General features: G+C 34.7%; 1 protein-coding gene across 14 annotated transcripts in view; it reads right to left on the minus strand.

Moving 5' to 3' along the window:
* LOC123524919 (glucose dehydrogenase [FAD, quinone]-like) overlaps nt 1–23,182 on the minus strand; it is a 60,660-nt gene that overhangs the window by 30,875 nt on the left and 6,603 nt on the right. For 7 of the 14 annotated variants that reach the window (XR_008370198.1, XR_008370196.1, XR_008370197.1 and 4 more), the window contains exons 1-3: nt 20,440–20,767; nt 9,602–12,447; nt 246–303 (exon numbers count right to left, since the gene is read on the minus strand). Coding sequence is in view for 7 of the 14 variants with exons in the window: in XM_045303535.2 (XP_045159470.2) it covers nt 10,644–12,447; nt 20,440–20,456 (1,821 nt within the window). In the remaining 7 variants the exon portion in view is untranslated. Of the gene's footprint in view, nt 1–245; nt 304–3,612; nt 12,448–13,009; nt 13,142–20,439; nt 20,768–20,870; nt 21,029–23,182 lie in introns of those variants that run through there. The other 7 variants (XM_053538319.1, XM_053538323.1, XM_053538322.1 and 4 more) reach the window with 4 other exon arrangements.

Below are 23,182 nucleotides of genomic sequence, written 5' to 3' on the forward strand. Positions count from 1 at the left end.
GTTTCTCACTTGTATGTATGCATGTATGTACCCATTGTATTCGAAATAAATACTGTTTAAACCAAATTTCATCGTAGGTAACACGGAACTGTTCTTTTGTTTCAACAGATTTCGGAACTTTCATGATGCAGGCATATATACAAAAAATGTAAATGATAGCCACATTAAATTTACCCTTTCTATAGAAAATAAATAGATATTATGTTGTGAAATAAAATTTTATCATGTTTATGATGTTCATTTACCTGTATTGCCTGTATATCCTGGTGATAAACCAATTAGCAGTTATTTTTTCCTGTTTTCCTGTAAAAATAATTTTTTTTTCACATATAAACAAATCTCTTTGCAATGATAATCCACAAACCCTCAAAACAGTTGAAAACAATTATAAGAAACCATTGAATGCGTTATTGATTTCACTACATATAAAGATGCAACAGGTTTATTCTAATATAACAGTTGTAGCACGTTTATGATAAAATCAGTTTACCATTTTTAGCTCGACTATTCAACGAATAGGTAGAGCTACTCGACTCATCCGGGCGTCGGCGTGCGCGTCGGCTTCCCGATTTGGTTAAGTTTTTGTATGTAAACCAGTATCTCAGTACCCACTAATGGGAATGGATTGAAACTTCACACACTTGTTTACTGTTGTTATCTGACATGCAAAGCACAGGTTGTAGTAACTCTACTTTTCATTTTTACAAACTTTTGCCCCTTTTTCGACATAGCAGTTTTTGGTTAAGTTTTATATGTGATCTGGTATCTCAGTAACCACTTGTGGGAATTGATTGAAACTTCATACATTTATTCACTGTGATAAATTGACTTCTCCTGCACAGGTCTCAAAATTCTGTTTTACTTTTTTACAAAATCATGCCCCTTTTTCGACTTACAAAATTTTGGTTAAGGTTTTGTATGTAAGCAGGTATCTCAGTGCCCACTAATGGGAATGGATTAAAACTTAACACACTTGTCCACTGTCATCAGCTGATATTGACTGTACAAGTTCCATAACCCTGTTTTGCAGTTTTACAAAATTATGTCTCTTTTTCATCTTTTATATTCTTTCGACACGGCTGTTGAATAGTCATGCGTTGCTGTCCTTCGACAGCTCTTGTTGTTTTTGTTGTACATAAATATAGAGGTAAGAAAACTTTCACCTGTATGATCTTTTTCATTATTTTGATAAAGGTTAGGTCAAAGGGACCTGATTCAATTTCTTATAGGTTTTCGTTTCCGGGTATTAAATAAGAAATTACAACAGTTACAGCTTTCTGACTTCACAGGATAACTTAGCAAACTTTTTGAAGGTCGCTGTTGTTTTTGGAGTCAACAGATTAAATGTAAGAGTCACAGGGACATGATTTTATTTCTGGTATTTCTTTTTCGTTTCCAGGTTCAAAGTCAGATATCAAACTTTACATAATGACTTAGAACCATCGGAAAATCTGTATTTCATAGAAGTCGATAGGTCAAAGGCAAAATGTCACAGGGATAACCCGCTTTCGTCGTTTTTTACTTAACTTTAACCAAACTCCCGCCCCTGTATTGTTTTTACTTTCTGTTGAGTTCTTTGATATTTTAACTACATACCCTTAGTCACATCACGAATCCACACCGCACACACCTAAACCCCTATCCGCCCTTGTAATTATTTTTCTTTCAGATTAGTTTATTGATATTGTATCTTAGTATCCCGCATCCACATCCCGTACTCCTACATACATCTCTGCTCATTGACTGGCTGGATTCGCAGTTCACGAATGCTTTCTCAATCACTTTAATTAAACGATTTTCCTCATTCGTCATTGCCTTTTTGAATTATTTGTCATGGGGCCGTTATACATTTACGCTTCGCTACTGAAAGCGCATATGTCAAAAGATTTCTTGACAACGACACTTTCAGTTACCGCACGTTTACTGTCCCATTAAAATTCCCTCCGGAAAAGGACAAAAACAACAGTTTTATGGTAGAATAGTGATTTTCAATTAACGTCCTGTTGACAGTGGCCAAACATGTTTTATGGTAGAATAGTGATTTTCAATTAACGTCCTGTTGACAGTGGCCAAACATGTTTTAAAATAGAATAGTGATTTTCAATTAACGTCCTGTTGACAGTGGCCAAACATGTTTCATGACAGAATAGTGATTTTCAATTAACGTCCTGTTGACAGTGGCCAAACATGTTTTATGATATTGTCGAAGTTATGTCAATGCGGTTTAATTGTTTTCAAAATGAAAGCGTTCAAATAACAAGAGCGCCATAATGGGCATAGGTCGCTCATCTGAGATACACTGCTTGAATCAACAGTGTAGGCAGATAATTATGCAAGAAAAATGTAGGTGAAATTATTATGAAACAGTATATTTGTACAATCTTTGTTAAGGGCAGCAGTTTGTGACAATGATTTTAAAATTGGGCTTACTGTTTCTGACAAGGCCATTTTCAAAGTTTGCAATATACACATATAGGAAAATGAAATAAAAAATGGAAAACCACGATATAAATGAAAATGTTGCAGGCTCGGTTTGATTGAGCCTTGTTCATGGACGATAGTGGAAGTGCAAGCTACCGTCCAGACCCTGTAGCCCCGGGTTGAGCATAACTCAACATTTACACATGTTATTAGTCCCGGAATGTAATTTAGAGACATCCGCATATGTATTCATACGGCGGTACACATGGAACCTTCAATGATGCACAGAAGACATGACCACACCCCCTGGCAACCCTGTTTTTTGATGAATCGGAGTAATCTGAACAATCTTGGTAGAGGGTCACACAGCGACCATTTGGGTTAAATTATTTTAGAATTGGGCCAGCAGTTTCCTACAAGAAGATTTTTAAAGTTTCTACCATTTACATAAAGGGAAAAGTGACCGCGTCCCCTGGCGGCCATGTTTTTTTTGTCGAATTAAAATAATTCGAACATTCTTGGTAGAGGGTCGCACAAAAAGAACCATTTGTGTGAAATTATTTTAAAATCAGGTCAACAGTTTCATACAAGAAGATTTTTAAAGTTCCAATATATACGTATAGGGAAAGTGACCAGGCCCTCTTGCAGCCATGGCCCAGTTGTTCAAAACTTTCGTTAAATATTTAACGATGATATTTTCGTTAAATAGCTGAAGGCTCGTTAATTATTTTGTTAAATTTTGCCGTTAAACTGTTCGGTTGTTCAGAATTTTAAACAATAAAAAAGTTGTTAAATTAGCGCAGCTTCGTTAAATGTTTCGTTAAATTTTTTCGTTAAAAAATCTGTTGTTGGTGAAATGTTAGTACAATAATTCTGTTAAACTATGCAGTTTAACGATAAATTTAACGCAAATTTTAATTCACCTCAGGAGGTACTTTAAAATGTTCGTTAAGACTTAACGAAGAAATTCAAGATGGCTACCATGTAAAGATATTTCCCAATTATTTTCAAAACTTGTGTATTTTACAACATTTCTTTCAAACACAGGCCGGAAACTTGTTTTGAGAGATTTTATCAACATTTCTGATGATTTCATGTCATTTCATTTAGTTTTGAAGGACTGACAACACCAAACTCTCCAAGCATGCTATGTAGCTACTACAGTATAGTATGTAAAATAAAACGGAAATGAGATAAGAAAAGGTTTAATACGGGTATAGCATTTATAAAACAATAAACAAATTTTTCATCGTTATACTTCCTGACCTTCTTGCTGAATATGGTTGAAATGCCAAATAGTTTATTGGAAAAGCCAGTAATGCAGAATAAGAGAAAAGCAGGAGATACCCTTTCTCATTAGTTCAGAAATACATGTTGATATCCACTTCCTTTTTATATATTTGCAATCGTAAGCACAACCTCAAAAAATACAACAAATTTTGAAGTTGCTTACAACAATGAGAATATGACAAAGGAAAATCGATAGGCAAATACACAGTGCCTAACAGTCAACTGTCTTAATTTTTTTATAGAAATCTCTATGAAGTTCAAGTGCATACTTTTCTTATTTACTAAATTATTTCGATTTTTTTCTGCTTACAACATATCAAAACAAGAGCTGTCAATGGACAGCGCGCTCGACTATTCTCAGTGCTTGATAGTATAATATAAACAACGAGTAAAACCTTAACATTACAATAAGCATATTCTAAGTAAAAAAGGGGCCATAATTCAGTCAAATTGCTTGATAGAGTTGCCTCCTCCTTTCTACAGACTGGGGTCATGATGGTAAGCAAGTATGCAAAATATGAAAGCAATACCTCAATGGACTTTGAAAATATTTGGGGTGGTATACAAACTTTAACATTTATTCTAAGTTAAAAAGGGGCCATAATTCAGTCAAAATGCTTGATAGAGTTGCCTCCTCCTTTTTACAGACTGGGGTCATGATGGTAAACAAGTAAGCAAAATATCAAAGCAATATCTCAATGGACTTTGAAAATATTTGGGGTGGTACGCAAACTTTAACATTTCTTCTAAGTCGAAAAGGGGCCATAATTCAGTCAAAATGGTTGATACAGTTGCCTCCTCCTTTTTACAGACTGGGGTCATGATGGTAAGCAAGTATGCAAAATATGAAAGCAATATCTCAATGGACTTTGAAAATATTTGGGGTGGTACGCAAACTTTAACATTTATTCTAAGTCGAAAAGGGACCATAATTCAGTCAAAATGCTTGATATATTTGGCTCCTCCTTTTTACAGACTGGGGTCATGATGGTAAACAAGTATGCAAAATATGAAAGCAATATCTCAATGGACTTTGAAAATATTTGAGGTGGTACGCAAACTTTAACATTTCTTCTAAGTCGAAAAGGGGCCATAATTCAGTCAAAATGCTTGATAGAGTTGCCTCCTCCTTTTTACAGACTGGGGTCATGATGGTAAGCAAGTATGCAAAATATGAAAGCAATATCTCAATGGACTTTGAAAATATTTGGGGTGGTACGCAAATTTTAACATTTATTCGAAGTCGAAAGGGGCCATAATTCAGTCAAAATGCTTGATAGAGTTGCCTCCTCCTTTTTACAGACTGGGGTCATGATGGTAAACAAGTATGCAAAATATAAAAGCAATATCTCAATGGACTTTGAAAATATTTGGGGTGGTACGCAAACTTTAACATTTGCGTGACGCTCACGCTCACGCTAACGCTAACGCCGAGGCGAGTAGGATAGCTCCCCTATTCTTCGAATAGTCGAGCTAATAAAAAAAAGTGAATAAGGCCCTGACAAGAGTAACGAAAAAAAGTTGATCCTGTGCAATTGCCCATCATCTAAAATGTTCTTTATTCTGTATAAAACTAACCTAGATGTGTACTATGTACCTTTATTTCTCTTGCATAAACTGTTAATACTAATGAAAAACATATATTTAAAGTAAGAAACATGCTTGATTCGTGTGCTGTATTTATAAAGGGAGGTAATAAAAATTGTTACTTATTGCATTTAAATACAAACATTTAGAAGTATTAAAATATTTAAAGTGCCAATAATTTTGGTATAGTAAATATTTTGAGCATGTACCTATAGTTTTTATTTAAATTTATATCAAAAACTCTTTGAATTGCCAAAATAGATACAGTATATTTAAAAAATGGACAGGTACACTATATGATTAACATTTATGATACTATGCAAAATAAACTCAATTTATAATTATCAGAAGTAGCATAATTATGATAAACTATAACATGAGTGTGACCAAAAGCTTATTATATCATCTGAAACAACCCCTCAAGTTAAATATTGAGTGTCAAGCAAGGGATTTACCAGTACCTTTCCAACATCTTTGGTATAACACAACAGAGAAACACAAAACCATGGTGTTCCATTAGGGCCAGCACCTACTCCCAATGAGCATGAAGCGAGAAGGTACGACGGAAAATAGCGAAGCGTGACAGTACAATGGCAAAGCGCAACAGTACGATTATGATAACACGACAGTATAATGGCAAAGCGCAACAGTACGATGGTGACAGCCCGTCATACTGTTGTGATTTGCCATCGTACTGCGTCACACTTCATCATCAGTGTCATGCTTCGCCACCGCACTGTCGCGCTTCACCATTGTAGTGTCACCATTGTACTGCCGCGCTTCACCATCGTACTGTCGCATTTCACCATCGTACTGTCATGCATAGTCATTGTATTGCCGTGCTTTGCCATTGTACTGTCATATTTAACAATCGTACTGTCACGCTTCACCATCATACTGTCATACTTCGCCATCGTACAATTTTGTCTCACAGGGAGCAGGCGCTTGCCCTAACGGAACACCTTACATAACCATTGAGCCATTGCAACTGAAATTTTTTATTTATTATTCTTTATTCTGATGTCTATTTGTAAGTATTAAGTGGTTGTTTAAAGCAGGCGTCCATTGAGATATTGCTTTCATATTTTGCATACTTGTTTACCATTATAACCCCAGTCTGTAAAGAGGAGGAGGCAACTCTATCAAGCATTTTGACTGAATTATGGCCCCTTTTTTACTTAGAATAAATGTTAAAGTTTGCGTACCATCCCAAATATTTTCAAAGTCCATTGAGATATTGCTTTGTTATTTTGCATACTTGTTTACCATCATGACCCCAGTCTGTAAAAAGGAGGAGGCGACTCTATCAAGCATTTTGACTGAATTATGGCCCCTTTTCGACTAAGAATAAGCTTATTGTAATGTTATAGTTTTACTCATAGCTTGTATTATACTATCAAGCACTGAGAATAGTCGAGCGCCTTTTCCACTGACAGCTCTTGTTCTATTTAGTGTCTGTATTCCTAGAGGTAGGCTAGCCACTAGACTGAGTAAAGAATGTGTCACAAAATTTCAGATTTTTGTGATTTTCTTTTGTTTTCCATAAAAGTGACAAAATTAGTGCCAGTCTATTTTACAGAATCTGATTTTGTCTCAGAGAAGTGATGGTAATGTTGGACCTAGGATAATATAGACTGGCTATATTCACAACTTTAAATTTTTTTTTCAAAAATATCATAGTCAAGAGCTAGATGTTGCAGGAAATTTTGAGAGAGGACCATATGCATGACCTTTAGATGTTAAAATGGTTACTTTATTCATGCAAAATATTTATTAACTCAAATGCTGCCTCCAGAAATACTGCATAAGCATAACCATGATAACTATGGCTATTATTACATTTTAAACACCAACCACCACAAACTGCAAATCAAAGCTTGTGTTTTTTAAATTCAATTCATGATGTAAAATTAAAATTGCTGTTATATGTCTGCTTAAAGATATATATAAAATAGTACTTCTTAATGACTGCCATGTGAATTAAATTATGGTATCACACCTAATATCTGATAATCATTCTAACAAATGTTTACTTTTTTCAGTCTAAATGTCTGATGATTTAAGTTTACCTAGACATCTCTGTTACAGCTATAAGTTGAACTTGGAAATGAATTTAGGCTGCTAATATACATGCATTCTAACAATATAGTTTTGATATACAGAATTTAAGTAGTTTGTTAAACACTTTTTGTGCAGTTAAAGGCCTTTTACATATTAAATTATTGTTATTTCATAAATCATAAAAAGAGAAGCTATGAAATCTTACACTCACAAAGATCATGACATGCAAAATAATGGGGACAGAAATTAGTTGAAAAGGAGAAAGCAGATAAAGGATTTCTACAGCTAGAAATTAGTTAGTTGCTGGACAGTAGTTTAAAATTGTTTAAATTTAATTATAAAACATAGAGAAATCTTTAACTTTGTTTAATCACAGCTGCTGCTTCTTTGGCATGTCACAGGCTAGTCCACTGGCAAAGTATCTAGCTAGTACCTGCTTGGATTTGAAGTTTTCCACAAACATTACAGTGACTGTTGATATTAATTGCATGTACTGCATGCAAATGATTTAGTGAAAGGAAAATTAAGTTGGACTAAATTTTAGTTATTTTTCTGTCCAAACTCATTTATACATTACATGTAGGTGTAATACACCAAAAGAATTTTATTTTACATGTGTGTAGGAGAATGTAATGAATGGTGGAATAAGTAAAATGCTGTCAGGCGCTACATTTACACAAATAATCTACTTCCTTATAGTTTACCTACTGAATAAGACTAAGGCTGATCTATATTGTTTCCAAATACTGCAACAGGATTTGAGAGTATGATAAATATATATTTTTAAAGGGCACATATTTCCAGTTTCACTGTGAGTCTGTTGTTCACTGGAAAAAAGTAAAAAGAATGCAGAAAATAAAAATTCATACACTTGGACAAGGAATTTATTTATCTATTTTTTTTGTACAGTTCTATCTTTTATCTTTTCATTTTGTACCTTTGAATGATATAGTACAAAAATGCCAAATCCTTATTACTTTGTCAAAAAAGAAGTTTGATCTTGTGTACATAATTTGTTAGATATATAATAATTCTGGTAAGAATTTATGGTCACATATTATTAAATCGGCCGCATTTTAGCAGAAGAATTAAGCTATATTACATTTTGATATTTAATGTTTTCACAATAATTATTCATGATTTTATATACCTCCATGTGGTTTTATTCTGTCTAAATTAATAACATGGAATATTACCCTTGTGATAGTAAACACAGTCAATGAAACGGATTTTTAAATATATTCTATTATCTCCAAGAATTATTTTGGCTGATTCTCTGTTATTTGCTTTTATGATAAATTTACATTGATTAAGTAAGATGGATTTGTTTTTGGACCGAACAATAGCGTAAATTACAATAACAATGTATTAGATTACCAGAGTTGTCTGATATTACAATGAAAACGTATTGTTTAATCTTTACCCTGCTAAATTTCTAAAATGGTCTGGTCCATCATTCAATTTGGGCAGTACCACTTTGAAAATTTACTGACTAAATAGCGGACAATGCGACAATGATCAGCCTGCACAGACGTGCTGGCTGATCTTTGTCTGCACTGGTCGCAAAGGCAGAATCATTTGCCACCAGTAAGCCAAAGGTTAATACATGCAGTTCATATATTGATCACTATTTCATTTTACCAAGTATTAAAAGTGATGTTCTAAATTGCAGTAATGTCCTAAAATACAAGTTTGGTTTGATATCAAAAGTAATGGTTCGGATCATAAGCAGCGCTGAATAAATCACTAGACCAAGGAGACATGGGAAAAGCTACATGCGAATTAAATTGTTTATAAAGTTATATGCAAGATAGGCGAAAACTAAAGGTGTTAAAAGATTATTGAAGATTCTCAGTTATCAAAAAGCATTTTTGTCTGACCTAAAATAACAAGGGGAACTATCAACGCGGTTAAAATCAAACATTATGTTTCAAACTAAATATAATGTGATAAAAAGCACATAATAAGCTGACTGCTCACTAAACTATTAAGTGGTCTTCTTCCAAGGGTATTAAGGATTAATGCCTACCTTGGTGCGGAAATAAAACAATCCTAAAATCTAATTTATTTTAATCACTTTTTCTACATTCGTAAAAAACATTTTTACTTGTCTTTGGTGAGATAAAGCACTCCAAAAGACGTCAGTAAGTTCAAGTATATTCATATGAATGTGACACTACCTCCTAAATTATAAACCAGTGAAAAACGTTTATAATTTTATTACTTTATCTATCATATTTACGTGTTAAAATTGATGATTCTATTATTTTTTCTGCTCTTTTTAATGAAACTCTGCACTGAAATATAGGTTTAAGTAGGTATGATAACATGGGTATCATTTACATTATGAAAAGGCTCCACAAAGAATAATCATACAAAAAATCTTCACACAAAAATCACATAGAAGTTACCTAGCACTATTCTCATGTAAACGTATGCATAAGATTTACATGAAAGGATACACCCATTGTATTAATCATGTAATAATTACAGGGAAGTTCAAGATATTTTCATGTGATTATTATATAAATAATCAGATTTCGCAATTATTACATTATTCCCAAATGAAAATCATGTAAAACGTTTTATATGATAATGACATTTTGCTCTGTGTGGTGTTATGTTATTATATGATATTAAAAAAATATATCAAAGTAACAAATAAATTTCTCATTTCTTTTAGGAGAGTTTTGTTTAACCTTAAATAATTCTAAATGATTTTTAAACTAAAAAAAAAAACAAACATTTAAAACAAAACTAAAATGGGTAAAGTCAGTTAAATTATCATTATCTGTCGTTCAGATTCGTATTGTTATGCTACAATTCCTTCGCATCTGAACTCCAAAAAATGGTTTTATTGAAGGACATAAATGAAATACGCACTTATTAAAACTGATGTAGATACATTTTTCCTTATTAACCAACTGAATGATTCACAATCATGCTGAGAGTAAACAATCATAAATTTAAAGTAGTATGTTGACGAAATTCTCCGAGAATATTCCGTTTAAAATGCTTTATGTACAGTCACTGGATATTGGAATTATTTTAAAACATAAATACTATCCGCACTAAACCGTTTTAAGATATATATTTTGAATTCATGTATACATTTTGTTCATGGATTCAAACGACGCAAGTTTGATCAGACAACGAATAAAACCATGTAACTGCTTTCAATTTCGTTTTCAGACATATATCATGATAAAGAAAGATTAAGGCATTTCAAATTAAATAAATTCCATTTTCTTACACAGGTTATGCGATACAGGAACCACTTTATGCTAAAAAGTTTTTCTATATTTAGAGACTGTATCTTTTCCTCTTATCATATCGGCCGCTTTCTCTGCGATCATGATAGTTGGGGCGTTCGTATTTCCAGATGTAATATTATGTAACACAGATGCATCAACAACTCTAAGACCTTTAATTCCTTTTACACGCAGCTGTGGATCAACTACTGCTAGCGGGTCATTTTCTCCGCCCATTCTGCACGTACACGCATGGTGGTATTCTGTTGCCGAAACATGTCGGATGAAACATTCCCAGTATTCATCAGAACGAAACTCAAATTGAGAGCAAAATGAGAGCTTTAATTGGTTTATGTTCACCCCAAGATCTTTGAATGTTTCCGTTTCGGTGAGTTTCTCCCAGATTCGAATTCCACCTATCATTGTTTCAACATCTCTTTTGTCTGAAAAGTACTGCGGATCAATAGCTGGGGGATCGAAAGGATCTGTGCTTCGAAGTTTCAGCGTACCAGTACTGACTGGATGTGTTATGCAAATGTCTGTACTAAATCCATGAAGAGATCCATCTTGAACAAGATACTCATTGGCTATTTCATCTTTGAAATCAAAAATGTTGTCAGCGAATGGAAAATTGAAAAAAATAATCTGAATATCTGGATATGTTTTCCCTCGTTTAGATTTATCAAGGTGTAGGAATGCAGATCCATCGAGACCAGTGTTGGCCAGAGGGCCGCTTTTAAACCAGTCATATTGAAACCTAGTCCACTGACTCAACAGTTGATTTTTAGTAAACCCATACGGCTTGTTTATTACACTAGGTAAGACAACAAGTTGATGATCTTTCAAGTATTTCCCAACTGGCAAGTCCTTGATAACAGATATTCCCATTTCGTCCAAATGATCCTTTGGACCAATTCCAGACAACATTAGCAACTGCGGAGAGTTGACAGCTCCTGCAGACAATATTACTTCCTTCTTTGCTTTCACATAAAATTTCTTGTTGTCTCGAATGTAGAATACGCCAACAGCCCTGCCATTTTTAATGTCAACTTTTGAGACAACGGTTTTAACTGTGACATGTAAGTTATCCCTGTTGCCAATTTTACCAAGATATTCCAGACATGTACTACTACGAACGCCATTGCGAACATTACTTTGAACGACACTAAATCCCTCTTGATCTTTTCCATTATAATCTGTTATTTCATAACCAAGTTCTTGTCCAGCTTTCATGAAAAGGTTTGTTAAATCAGTCGGTGGACTGTACGACACTGCAAGTGGTCCTCCGCTGCTATGATGCGGAGAGGATTTAAGGTCATCTATCTGGATATCTTCTGATTTCAGAAAGTAAGGCAAAACGTCTTTATAGCTCCATCCATCACACCCATCCGCCGCCCATTCATCGTAGTCAAATTTACTGCCTCGTGTATATTGCATACCGTTGAGAATACCCGATCCTCCCAGGACACGACCACGTGGCCAGTATCCTTTGTTGTCTTTCATACCTTTAAAACACTGTGTCTGTTTTTCAGTGTAAAACTCCCAGTCGAATTCAGTATGTTCTAGGGGACCCCATGCCAATGGAATATGTGTCAGTGGACTGGCGTTGAAATGTTCGCCTGCCTCTAGCAATAAAACCGTTTTGTCACTATCTTCGGATAGTCTCGACGCTAGGACAGAACCAGCTGACCCGCCTCCGACAACGATAAAATCGTATTCGTCAAGTATTTGATCAGTTACAATTGAAGAGTAGTTGCTACTGGGGTACCATTGATACAGGAAGGCAATTAACACACACATTAAGCCAAAACAAACCTGAGTTCCCGCTGACATTGTTCTGTAAATAGAATAAATCGCTCGTTATACCACGAAAAGGAAGTCCTGCTATGTATTGAAGTTTTCCTCTTATTGTTGATTGTTAAATTTGAATGAACAAATTGAAAAATGTCAAACGTGGGTCCAAATCCAGTAAATGAATAAAATATCTGCCATAAAATATGCGGGTTTTATCGAACAAGCCAGACATATCAACTGAAACATATGGTCGCTGATTTCTTATTTCATTGCTATTTATCTTCATATCTTCATTTCAGTTTTCTATGGCGGTAAGACTGAACGACACATAAGCAAAGCAAAAATAATTTAACATGCTTAAATGGAGATCTTGGTTCTCTTTTTTGAGTCATCATTAAGATCTTTTCTTTTCATTTAATTGTGTAAATAAGGGAAAATGCTGTATATTAATACATGTATAAAATTATATTTTTGTAGGGTTTAACGTTGCGCCGACACAATTATAGGTCAAATGGCGACTTTCAATCTTTGATGTTGGAGGAAGACCCATGTGCCCCTCCGCTCATCACTTCATCACGGGCTGGCACCTGGTAAGACCCACTGACCTTCCGTAAGCAAGCTGGATGGCTTCCTCACATGAAGAACTCAACGCCTCGGGTAAGGCTCTAACCAAAATCGGTAAGGGAAAAGTGACTCGAAGTCAGTCAGCGTTCTCAACGACTCGGCCACGGAAGCTCCTATAAAATCATATTTACCCACAAACTTTAAAAGTAACAAGCAAAACTATAAATACTTAAAGTAAACTTTAAAAAAAAATCAAAACAATATGTCAAGCACAATACCTAAAATTGTAAACCTAGAAATTGTAGTGGAAGGATATAGCAGGCTGTTTGCTTCAAACAACTATCAACAAATACCTTATAAGTAAATGAAAGATATAAAAATGGTGATGGTGTAAACGTAGGGGAAAGGGTAAGTAAAATGTTTAAGGGTTTAAAATGAAATAGGTGGGATGGAGGGAAGAATCACCACTAACATATAAAACAATATACAAAACATTAAAAACGAGACGTTAGACTGACATCAACCGTTAGAGTCCTTTGAAATAAACATCAATGCCACAATATTCTCTTAAATATCACTTCCTGAAAAAATACATTAATTCTTAACAACTAGACAAATACGAACTGAGCTGAATTCTGCGCAGCTAATAATCACCATAAAATCGGATATCACTGCAAATTTGTTCATGATGTAACATATAGAATTGAATAGAAAAAGTGGAAACTACACAGGTCGCTCAACACGACAAAAACGAAAATGTTGCAGGCTTTGTTTGATTGAGCCTGTTCAAGGACGGTATGTGGAATGCATGATACCGTCCACGCCCTCTAGCCCCGGGTTGAGCAGAACTCAACATTTAGAGCAGAACTCAACATGTACACATGTTACAAGTACAAACAAGAGGACCATGATGGTCCTGAATCGCTCACCAGTCCCACATGAACTGAGCATGACGTCGTTTTTTTCTATTATTTGACATAGTGACCTAGTTTTAGAGCTCATGTGACCTAGTTCTAAACTTGACCTAGATATCATCAAGATAAAAATTCTGACCAATTTTCATGAAGTTCCATTGAAAAATATGGCCTCTGGAGAGGTCACAAGGTTTTTCTATTATTTGACATAATGAACTAGTTTTTGAAGGCATGTGACCCAGTTTTGTACGTTACCTAGATATCATCAAGGTGAACATTCTCACCAATTTTCATGAAGATCCATTGAAAAATATGGCCTTTATAGAGGTCACAATTTTTTCTATGTTTAGACCTACTGACCTAGTTTTTGATCGAAGTTGACCCAGTTTCAAAATTGATCTAGATATCATCGAGATGAACAGTCAGACCAAAATTCATACAGATCCCATGTAAAATATGGCCTGTAGAATGGTCACAAGTTTTTTTAATAATTTGACTTTCTGACTTAGTTTTTGATCGCATGTGACCCAGTTTCAATCTTGACCTAGATATTATCAAGATGAACATTCTGACCAAATTTCATGCAGATCCTATGAAAAAACTGGCCTCTACGGAGGTCAAAGGTTTTTCTATTATCTTACCTACTGACCTAGTTTTTGACCGCACGTAACCCAGTTTCGAACTTGACCTAGATATCATCAAGATGAACATTCTGACCAATTTTCATGCAGATCCCGTGAAAAATATGACCTCTAGAGAGGTCACAAGGTTTTTCTATTATTTGACCTAATGACATAGTTTTTGACCGCATTTTTTTTGACCTAGTTTCAAACTTGATTTAGATATCATCAAGATAAACATTCTGACCAATTTTCATGAAGATCCTTGAAAAATATGGCCTCTACAGAGGTCACAAGGATTTTCTATAATTTGACCTACTGACCTAGTTCTGGACCACAGTTAACCCAGTTTCGAACTTTTCCTAGATATCATCAAGATAAACATTCTGACCAATTTTTCATGAAGATCCAACGAAAAATATGACCTCTAGAGAGGTCACAAGGATTTTCTATTATTTGACCTACTGACCTAATTTTTAACCGCAGTTGACCCAATTTCAAACTTGGCCTAGATATCATTAAGATGAACTTTCTGATTAATTTTCATACAGATCCCATGAAAAAAACGGCCTCTACAGAGGTCACAAGCTTTTTCTATTATTTGACCTACTGACCTAGTTTTAAACCGGACGTAATCCAGTTTCGAACTTGACCTAGATATCATCAAGATGAACATTCTGACCAATTTTCATGTAGATCCGATGAAAAATATGACCTCTAGAGAGGTCACAAGGATTTTCTATAGTTTGACCTACTGACCTTGTTTTTGTCCGCAGTTGACCCAGTTTCAAACTTTACTAGATATCATCAAGATAAACATTCAGACCAATTTTCATGAAGATCCATTGAAAAATATGGCCTCTAGAGAGGTCACAATGTTTTTCTATTTTTAGACCTACTGACCTAGTTTTTGACCGCACATGACCCAGTTTCGAACTTGACCTAGATATCATCAAGATGAACATTCTGACTAATTTTCATAAAGATCCCTTGAAAAATGTGACCTCTAGAGTGGTCACAAGCAAAAGTTTACGCACGGAAGCACGTACGCACGAACGACGGACGCTGCGCGATCACAAAAGCTCACCTTGTCACTTTGTGACAGGTGAGCTAAAAACAATTTGGAGACATCCGAGTTAACCGTTGATTAACTTTTGGAGTTTATAACCCTTGGTTGACTACAGTGACGTTGATCATAGAGTCCTGAATGGTCTTCACAGTCTGTATAACGAAGTGCTTGCCAATGAGTACTTTTTATTACCTGATGAATAGGAGAAATGATAATCAACTTTACTTTAATAAACTTTTATAAATGTATAATCTTTAAAATGTAAAGTAGATGTGAGTACTCAAAACAAACAAGAAATATCTTTAAAAAAGATGGTCGGCGTGATGTAACTGAAACACAAGTTATATATGGGCAGAAGGCTGTATTTTAAATCTTTTGGCAATGTTGAAAGTGGCCTCTGTGAAGTTTTGTATTTATAAATGAGGACAGTAGTTCTGAAGAAGACTGTGTTTAGAATTTGTGGAAGGACACACGACGGACACCAAACAATCACAAAAGCTCACTTCGAGCCTTTGGTGCTTAAAAGATGGTAACAGTAAGCAAACAATATTGAAATACGTTCTATACACAATTTCTGGAATTGTTGGAAGCAACATGAACCCTTACCCTACTTCAGCTTATTATCAAATTTGTCTATCATTCAGAATATGTACAGTACTGTTTTCACCGGAAAGATTCATTTAAAATTTAGAGTCTAAAATTTAATAGTATCGGACATATTGTTGCAGGTTAGTAATGATTTGCACTGGTTAGAAATTGTTGCTGTAATGCAGGGTAAGAGTTAATGACTGTATAAAACAAATAACCTTTTTGTAAAAACAAAACTTAAGGAAAGGAAACTTAACAAAACAGAAATAACTTAACAAGAAAACTTAACAAAACAGAAATATGTCCGGATGAGCGGATAAATATTTGGTTACGCACACCTGTTCAAGTAAAACATGCTTTAGATGCAGGTACAGTAATTTCTTGTAACTAGTTAATACTTGACCTGTATGTAGAAACAACATTGATGATAACACCAACCAGTTAAAGATTATTAATGGGAAAAAGTTTATTAATCAAATCACACAATCGGTCAAAACAAGAACTGGTGGTCATTATATTTAGTAACTTTCATGAAAAACTTTAATCATATTGTCCATAATAATGAAAATAACTAAAAGACATTTCGAAGAACGTGAATGTTTAAAAAATTTAACAACCTGTACGAAAATAGGACTCGTTTTACAGCTGTAAAACGTCTGTAAAATAACTGTATTTTGAAATTACAGCTGTCAGGGACCTGTTACAGAATTACATTTACAAGTTACAGCTGTAAACTGTAAAATGGGCATGTCTCAAAATTACAGCTGTAACTTTTTTGGAGGGAATCATGGGTATTGTGCATTTTGGCGGAATATAACTGAAATTCACAGAGACACCACATCATTTATAATATTTGAACTTCAGCCATTATGGAGTAAGTGCAAATGTTTAATTACCTAAAACAGTTGTAAAAGGACATGTTTAAGCACATACATTTACAATTTACACTTTGTTTTGAAACTGATTAATTTAAAAGAAATAATTACAAGATTGTCATATGTTTTCATGACAAAGAAAGTTTAATATAAACGAGGTATCGTGCATAGTTTCTACTTTGTTTCCTACTCTTTTAGTTTTGCAATTGCTATGCTATAAATATATTTCATATTGTTCTTTATTTACTAGATCATTTATTTTGCCATTTGTGTAGTAACTGCTACCCTTTTTAGAGAATAACAATTCATCCTAAAACTTTTTATTCCTCTGCTTTCGTCACTTAAAATAATGTTCTCTTTTTCAACACCTGTTATAGGGGATCGATCCCTCTACGGTATCATGCGAGGTATTCCAAACAACACATACTATGCGAATAAAACATATAGAGTTCCGGTTTAGGACTGATTACACCAAACAGAAAGTGACTACTCAGTGTTTCAGTGTGAAGTAGTTCAAAATGTAGTTCCATGCTGTTGATTAAATCTGGTATAATGAGTCATATGAGGATGTGACAGTTATATTTTTGGCCTATAAGTTTTATTCTTTGAGAAAATGTCTTCATACGCGTAAATGCTAAACGGCTACATATATTTTCATGGGAGCATTTTTAGAGGGTGATGTTTCTCAGAACAGATTATTTTCCTTATATGTAACATAACCATGATAACATGTCAATATTTTTCTATTTTTGATAAGAAGACATGTCATACTAAATGCCATATATGGTTTTCATATCACTGAAATGCTCTAAAGTACTGAAAATCGGTCTGAATATTTTTTTGTTTATATGAAATAAAGAAGGAACTGAATTGGTAGAATGTAACCTAGAAGTTGAGCCTGGGTAAAAATTGAAACTTGTTTAGATGTGGCTGTAAATGGGTTAGTTTGGTCAGATTATGATAGAAAATGACAATTTCAGTGCAATTTTGCAGAGAAAGTGTAGAAAAACTGAAAATACTTCAATTTCACTGTTTATCGTGTACTTTTTTTCTAAAAATGCATATTTACTGACTAAATATTGCTAAATCTTAGGTGTCAGGGGTGAGATTGGGTATATTTTACAGTAAAAGTGTGTGATTTGAGTGCAGTTTATGGTTAAAATTGATAAAATATGGCAAAAATAAGCCCCAGCAAGGAAAAGTGGTATTTTTTTTTATACATTTAGGTTACTGGTACAATTTAAGTGAAAATAACACCTTGAGGGTATAGAAGGTTTTCCTGTTAGGACTGATTACACCAAACAGGAAGTGACTACTCAGTGTTACATGTGAAGTAGTCCAAAATGTAGTTCCGTGCTGTTGATGAAATCTGGTATAATGAGTCATATGAGGATGTCACAGTTATATTTTTGGCTTAGTTGTATTGCTTATTGTATTGAGAAAAGATCTAGACCATTTTCATTGTGAATTTCCAGGTGTAATAGGAGCGGAAAAATGTGCAGCCCGATACAGGACTCGAACCTGCGACCTTGCTTGCAAGTCAGATGCTCTACCAACTGAGCTAATCGGAAAATCGATATCATAGACCTATTATATACATTATATACACACTGCTACACAGGTATAAGTTTTATTCTTTGAGAAAATGTCTACATACGCGTAATTGCTAAACGGCTATTTTCATGGGAGCATTTTTAGAGGGTGATGTTTCTCAGAACAGGTTATCGTCAGTGTAATACTAAAGCGTCTGTTGATTTGATCACGAGTGATCAAGTCAGCAAACGCTTCAATAAGATAACGCCGGTTAGCACGTGATACGTGCCTACGCGAGATTATCTCCAGTTGCGATTCTGTGTATTTATACTTCTTTTGATAAGATAAGTTTATTTTAAGTCGGCAAGACATATAACAGTACAACATAAGCTCTGACTGAGCTTTTTAACCGGAATTTAATTTCATTAAGGTTTCTATTTCTTATGGTCACTGCATAGCTAGTAATTTAAGAATGTTTGTCTCTATGAAATCTAGGCGCACTTAAAAACTGGGTTATCTAGATCCAAAACTAGGCCAAATCATAAAAAGATACTGTTAACATGCAAAATGCTATATGTTCTACCTGATCTTGATGAGACTTAGTTGGAATGTTTGTCTGTTTAAAATTTAGGATAAACTTGAAACTGGGTCACTTGGGAAAGAACAGGGTCATTAGATCAAATCATAGAAAAGCTTTGTAAACACTTTAGAGGCCGCTTTTTTTCAAATTGATCACCATAAATCTTTTGTCAGAATGTTTATCTGAATGGAATCTAAGTCAAGTTCAAAAGTGGGATGCCTGAGGTCAAAAACTATTTTACTAGGTCAAATCATTGAAAAACATGGATACTGTCTAGGGTAAGAGCTAGGCCCGGTGAGCGATACAGGACCTTCAGGGTCCTCGTTTTAAAAAGGTATTGGTTTCACTTGATTGTCAGTAGTGCCGTTGGTAAAAATGTTTGTCCAGGTCAATTATAGCTCCAGGGTGAGCTATAAGTATAGCTGGATGGTCGGCTTTTCCCTCTCTGAGCCAGTTTCCGTAACTTCGACTTAAATTTTCAATGGTATGCCCTTCTGTTTGTAAGCTAGTATAAGGTGGGAGGGTTTCAAATTGTCGAGCGTGTCGTCATTAGTCAGTTATTTTCAAATGTTTTTGGGACGAGTTGAAGTCGGATCGATTCCCGACTGAGGCAGTGCCTTATTTCATATTATTTCTACAGCTGTAACTTTTAGGCAAATTTACAACTGTAGCTTTTTTATGTTTACAGCTGTTAGTTTTTTTACAGTTGTACCTCATTTGCATTATACAGCTGTAAATTGAAATCTACAGCTATTAAATCAATGCTGTTATGTAAAATCTACAGCTGTAAATTTGAAATAATCTTGACTTTATATACCTCTGCTTTTGAACAAAAATACAGGTCTTTTACAGCTGTAAAATTTCTTACAGGATCAGCTTTTTGCAACTATTAATGCTTGAGGATACTTCTGCAGCAAATTTACAATGTGGTAAAGGCTTTACTTTCTTTCAGTTCTAGAGAAAAATCAAACATCTGGTACAGGTTATCTGAAATAGTTCAATCAATAAATAATCTTGTTGCCGGTCAATTTAGGGTGGTTATTAGCAAGTGATACTAATCGCTCTCCAAGACGTTATACAACCTCAGAATCTCATAGTATAAGTCTGTTGGGATGAGCCTAGAGAGAAAGGGGTTTTCTGAGAAAATATCAGTGTCAGTAACTGGAGGTTTAAACGCGTTTGAGTCAGGCAAACTTCACACATAACACATTTGCAACTAGTTAAACAAGACAATCTAAATAAATATATTTCCTCGCTAAAACATCCTCTAACATAGTGATAAAATACCTTACCGTATGATGTAAAACATATAAACAGGGTTAATCCAAAGTTCAGTATTCCAATATTCTCAATAATTCAAGTCAGAGAATATGAGCATAACGTCTGTTGTTGTTAGATTTAGGAGAAAAGCATCACGGAGATTCACACATCAGTAGTCATCGCACCATCAAATAGGAAAGCGTAGCGACTAACTTCAGTGGTATCAATCGCTAAGGATGCACTGTGCTTTACGAATTTTGCATCGTAATCTCTTTTGAGTGATTTTCTAACCGAATTAACAAATATTTAATTAAGATAACCATTATGTTTAATTTCCTTATAAAAAATTTACATAGAAATATATGTGTATATGTTAGTTTATTACTTGAACAACGGCATTTATCGATTGCTTAAAGCGGACGCTATCTTATGTACACAAAATATACAATAATATTATATTTACCTGACTTTGTTTCAGAAGTAAAACTGTTTTCTAATTTTATCATATCTGAAACTAAATATTGAAAATACACCCTTTATAAGTGGTATAACCTTGACAGCGGAAATGTTATCTCTCAAAAGGTCATTACTCCTCGATGTCGTTCTGATTTCAATAACCCTTGCGGTTTTAAAACAAAACGGAATTCCCGTCAGCAAACATCACGTGATTATCAATAGAGCGCATACTTATAGGTATCGCACACTATTGTGACGTTTTGAAATAAAAAACGTAAAATGAAGTCGGTACACTTAGTACGTTTACGATGCAGTCAGTGATTTCTCGTTGGCCTACAGCGGTTACGGTATTCGTATGATACTTTGTCGTCGTGAGTTCGATTCCCAGACCCGTTAAATTTTGTCTTTAATTTTTTTCTTCAATACAATTCAATGAAGACAAAACGAGTTAGTAATTCTAATTCTAACATGTTCACTAAAATTATATGTCACAACTGACACGTAACTATGTCTAAATACACTCCACCTTTAATATGATCTAATGTTTTTAAGGTTTCCTGTAATATTTTTAAACCTGTACGAGTTAGTTTTATAAATTTTATAACAAACTTACACTTCACTTTAATAAAAGCATTGCCCGGCCATAATTTTTGATTTGATTGATTTATTGATACTACCTATTTTATACGAAAATAAGAAACAAATTATAAACCAGAGAAAAACAAATTCACACTTCACTTTAATAAAAGCATTGCCCGGCCATAATTTTAGGATTGATTGATTTATAGATACTACCAATTTTATACGAAAATAAGAAACAAAACAATAAATTATAAACCAGAGAAAAACAAACTTACACAAAGTATGTAATGCAAACTGAAACAAATTGGGGATCGAACTGCCGACGAAAAGGTATAATACGAATACCGTAACCGCTCGGCCAACGAGGAATCACTGACTAAATCGTAAACTTAGCGTATTGACTTAATTTTATGTTATTGTTTTGTTTTCACTTCTAAACGCCATAATACTGTGCGCTACCTATAGTTCGGTTGTTTGTGTACTTTTAATAATGGAACGGTCCATTATTTAGGTACAGTCTGTGTCTGATAACTACAGAGTGACTATTTGGACGAGTCCAAGTCAGGGGGGTCATCAATACTTATCATTATCTAAGTGTACAATTTTATATTATACTACTAACTGGAACGTTTACTTTGAAGTAGAAGATTAGTACCGGCCGTAGAGCGTTAGCCTTACATGTGCAATTCTTTTTATTTCCATTTTCGCGTTGGTTCGAATCCCACTGTGATTTATACTTTTTTGTATCTTTGTTTTTATGCCCCCGAAGGGAGGCATATAGTTTTTGAACCGTCTGTCAGTCTGTCGGTCTGTCCGCATTTTTCGTGTCCGGTCCATAGCTTTGTCATCGATGGATGGATTTTCAAATAACTTGGCATGAATGTGTATCACAGTAAGACGACGTGTCGTGCGCAAGACCCAGGTCCGTAGCTCAAAGGTCAAGGTCACACTTAGACATTAAAGGATAGTGCATTGATGGGCGTGTCCGGTCTATATCTTTGTCATCGATGGATGGATTTTCAAATAACTTGGCATGAATGTGTACCACAGTAAGACGACGTGTCGCGCGCAAGACCCAGGTCCGTAGCTCAAAGGTCAAGGTCACACTTAGACATTAAAGGATAGTGCATTGATGGGCGTGTCCGGTCAATATCTTTGTCATCGATGGATGGATTTTCAAATAACTTGGCATAAATGTGTACCACAGTAAGACGACGTGTCGCGCGCAAGACCCAGGTCCGCAGCTCAAAGGTCAAGGTCACACTTAGACGTTAAAGGTAATTTTTCATGATAGTGCATTGATGGGCGTGTCCGGTCCATATTTTTGTCATTCATGCATGGATTTTAAAATAACTACGCATGAATGTGTGACACAGTAAGACGACGTGTCGCGCGCAAGACCCAGCTCCGTAGGTCAAAAGTCATAAACTCTAACATCGGCTATAACTATTCATTTAAAGTGCCATCTGGGGCATGTGTCATCCTATGGAGACAGCTCTTGTTTATTAATGTTTTAAATACATTTTTTTCAAAGACAATTGAAAATATTGAAAATGCAGTAGTAAACAGCACTACGGTATACAATGACGAAAGATGGAAAAATGATGTCGCTTGAAATTTGTAGTATGCATTTATCACCATTCTTATACTGAACAATGTTTTTCTTTGCAACAACAGACGTGGACGCCTCTGACATGTTGACTACACTAAATACTGGCAATATACCAGAGAGGAATT

The sequence above is a fragment of the Mercenaria mercenaria genome, chromosome 3, assembly GCF_021730395.1.
Source record: "Mercenaria mercenaria strain notata chromosome 3, MADL_Memer_1, whole genome shotgun sequence".
NCBI lineage: Eukaryota > Metazoa > Mollusca > Bivalvia > Venerida > Veneridae > Mercenaria > Mercenaria mercenaria.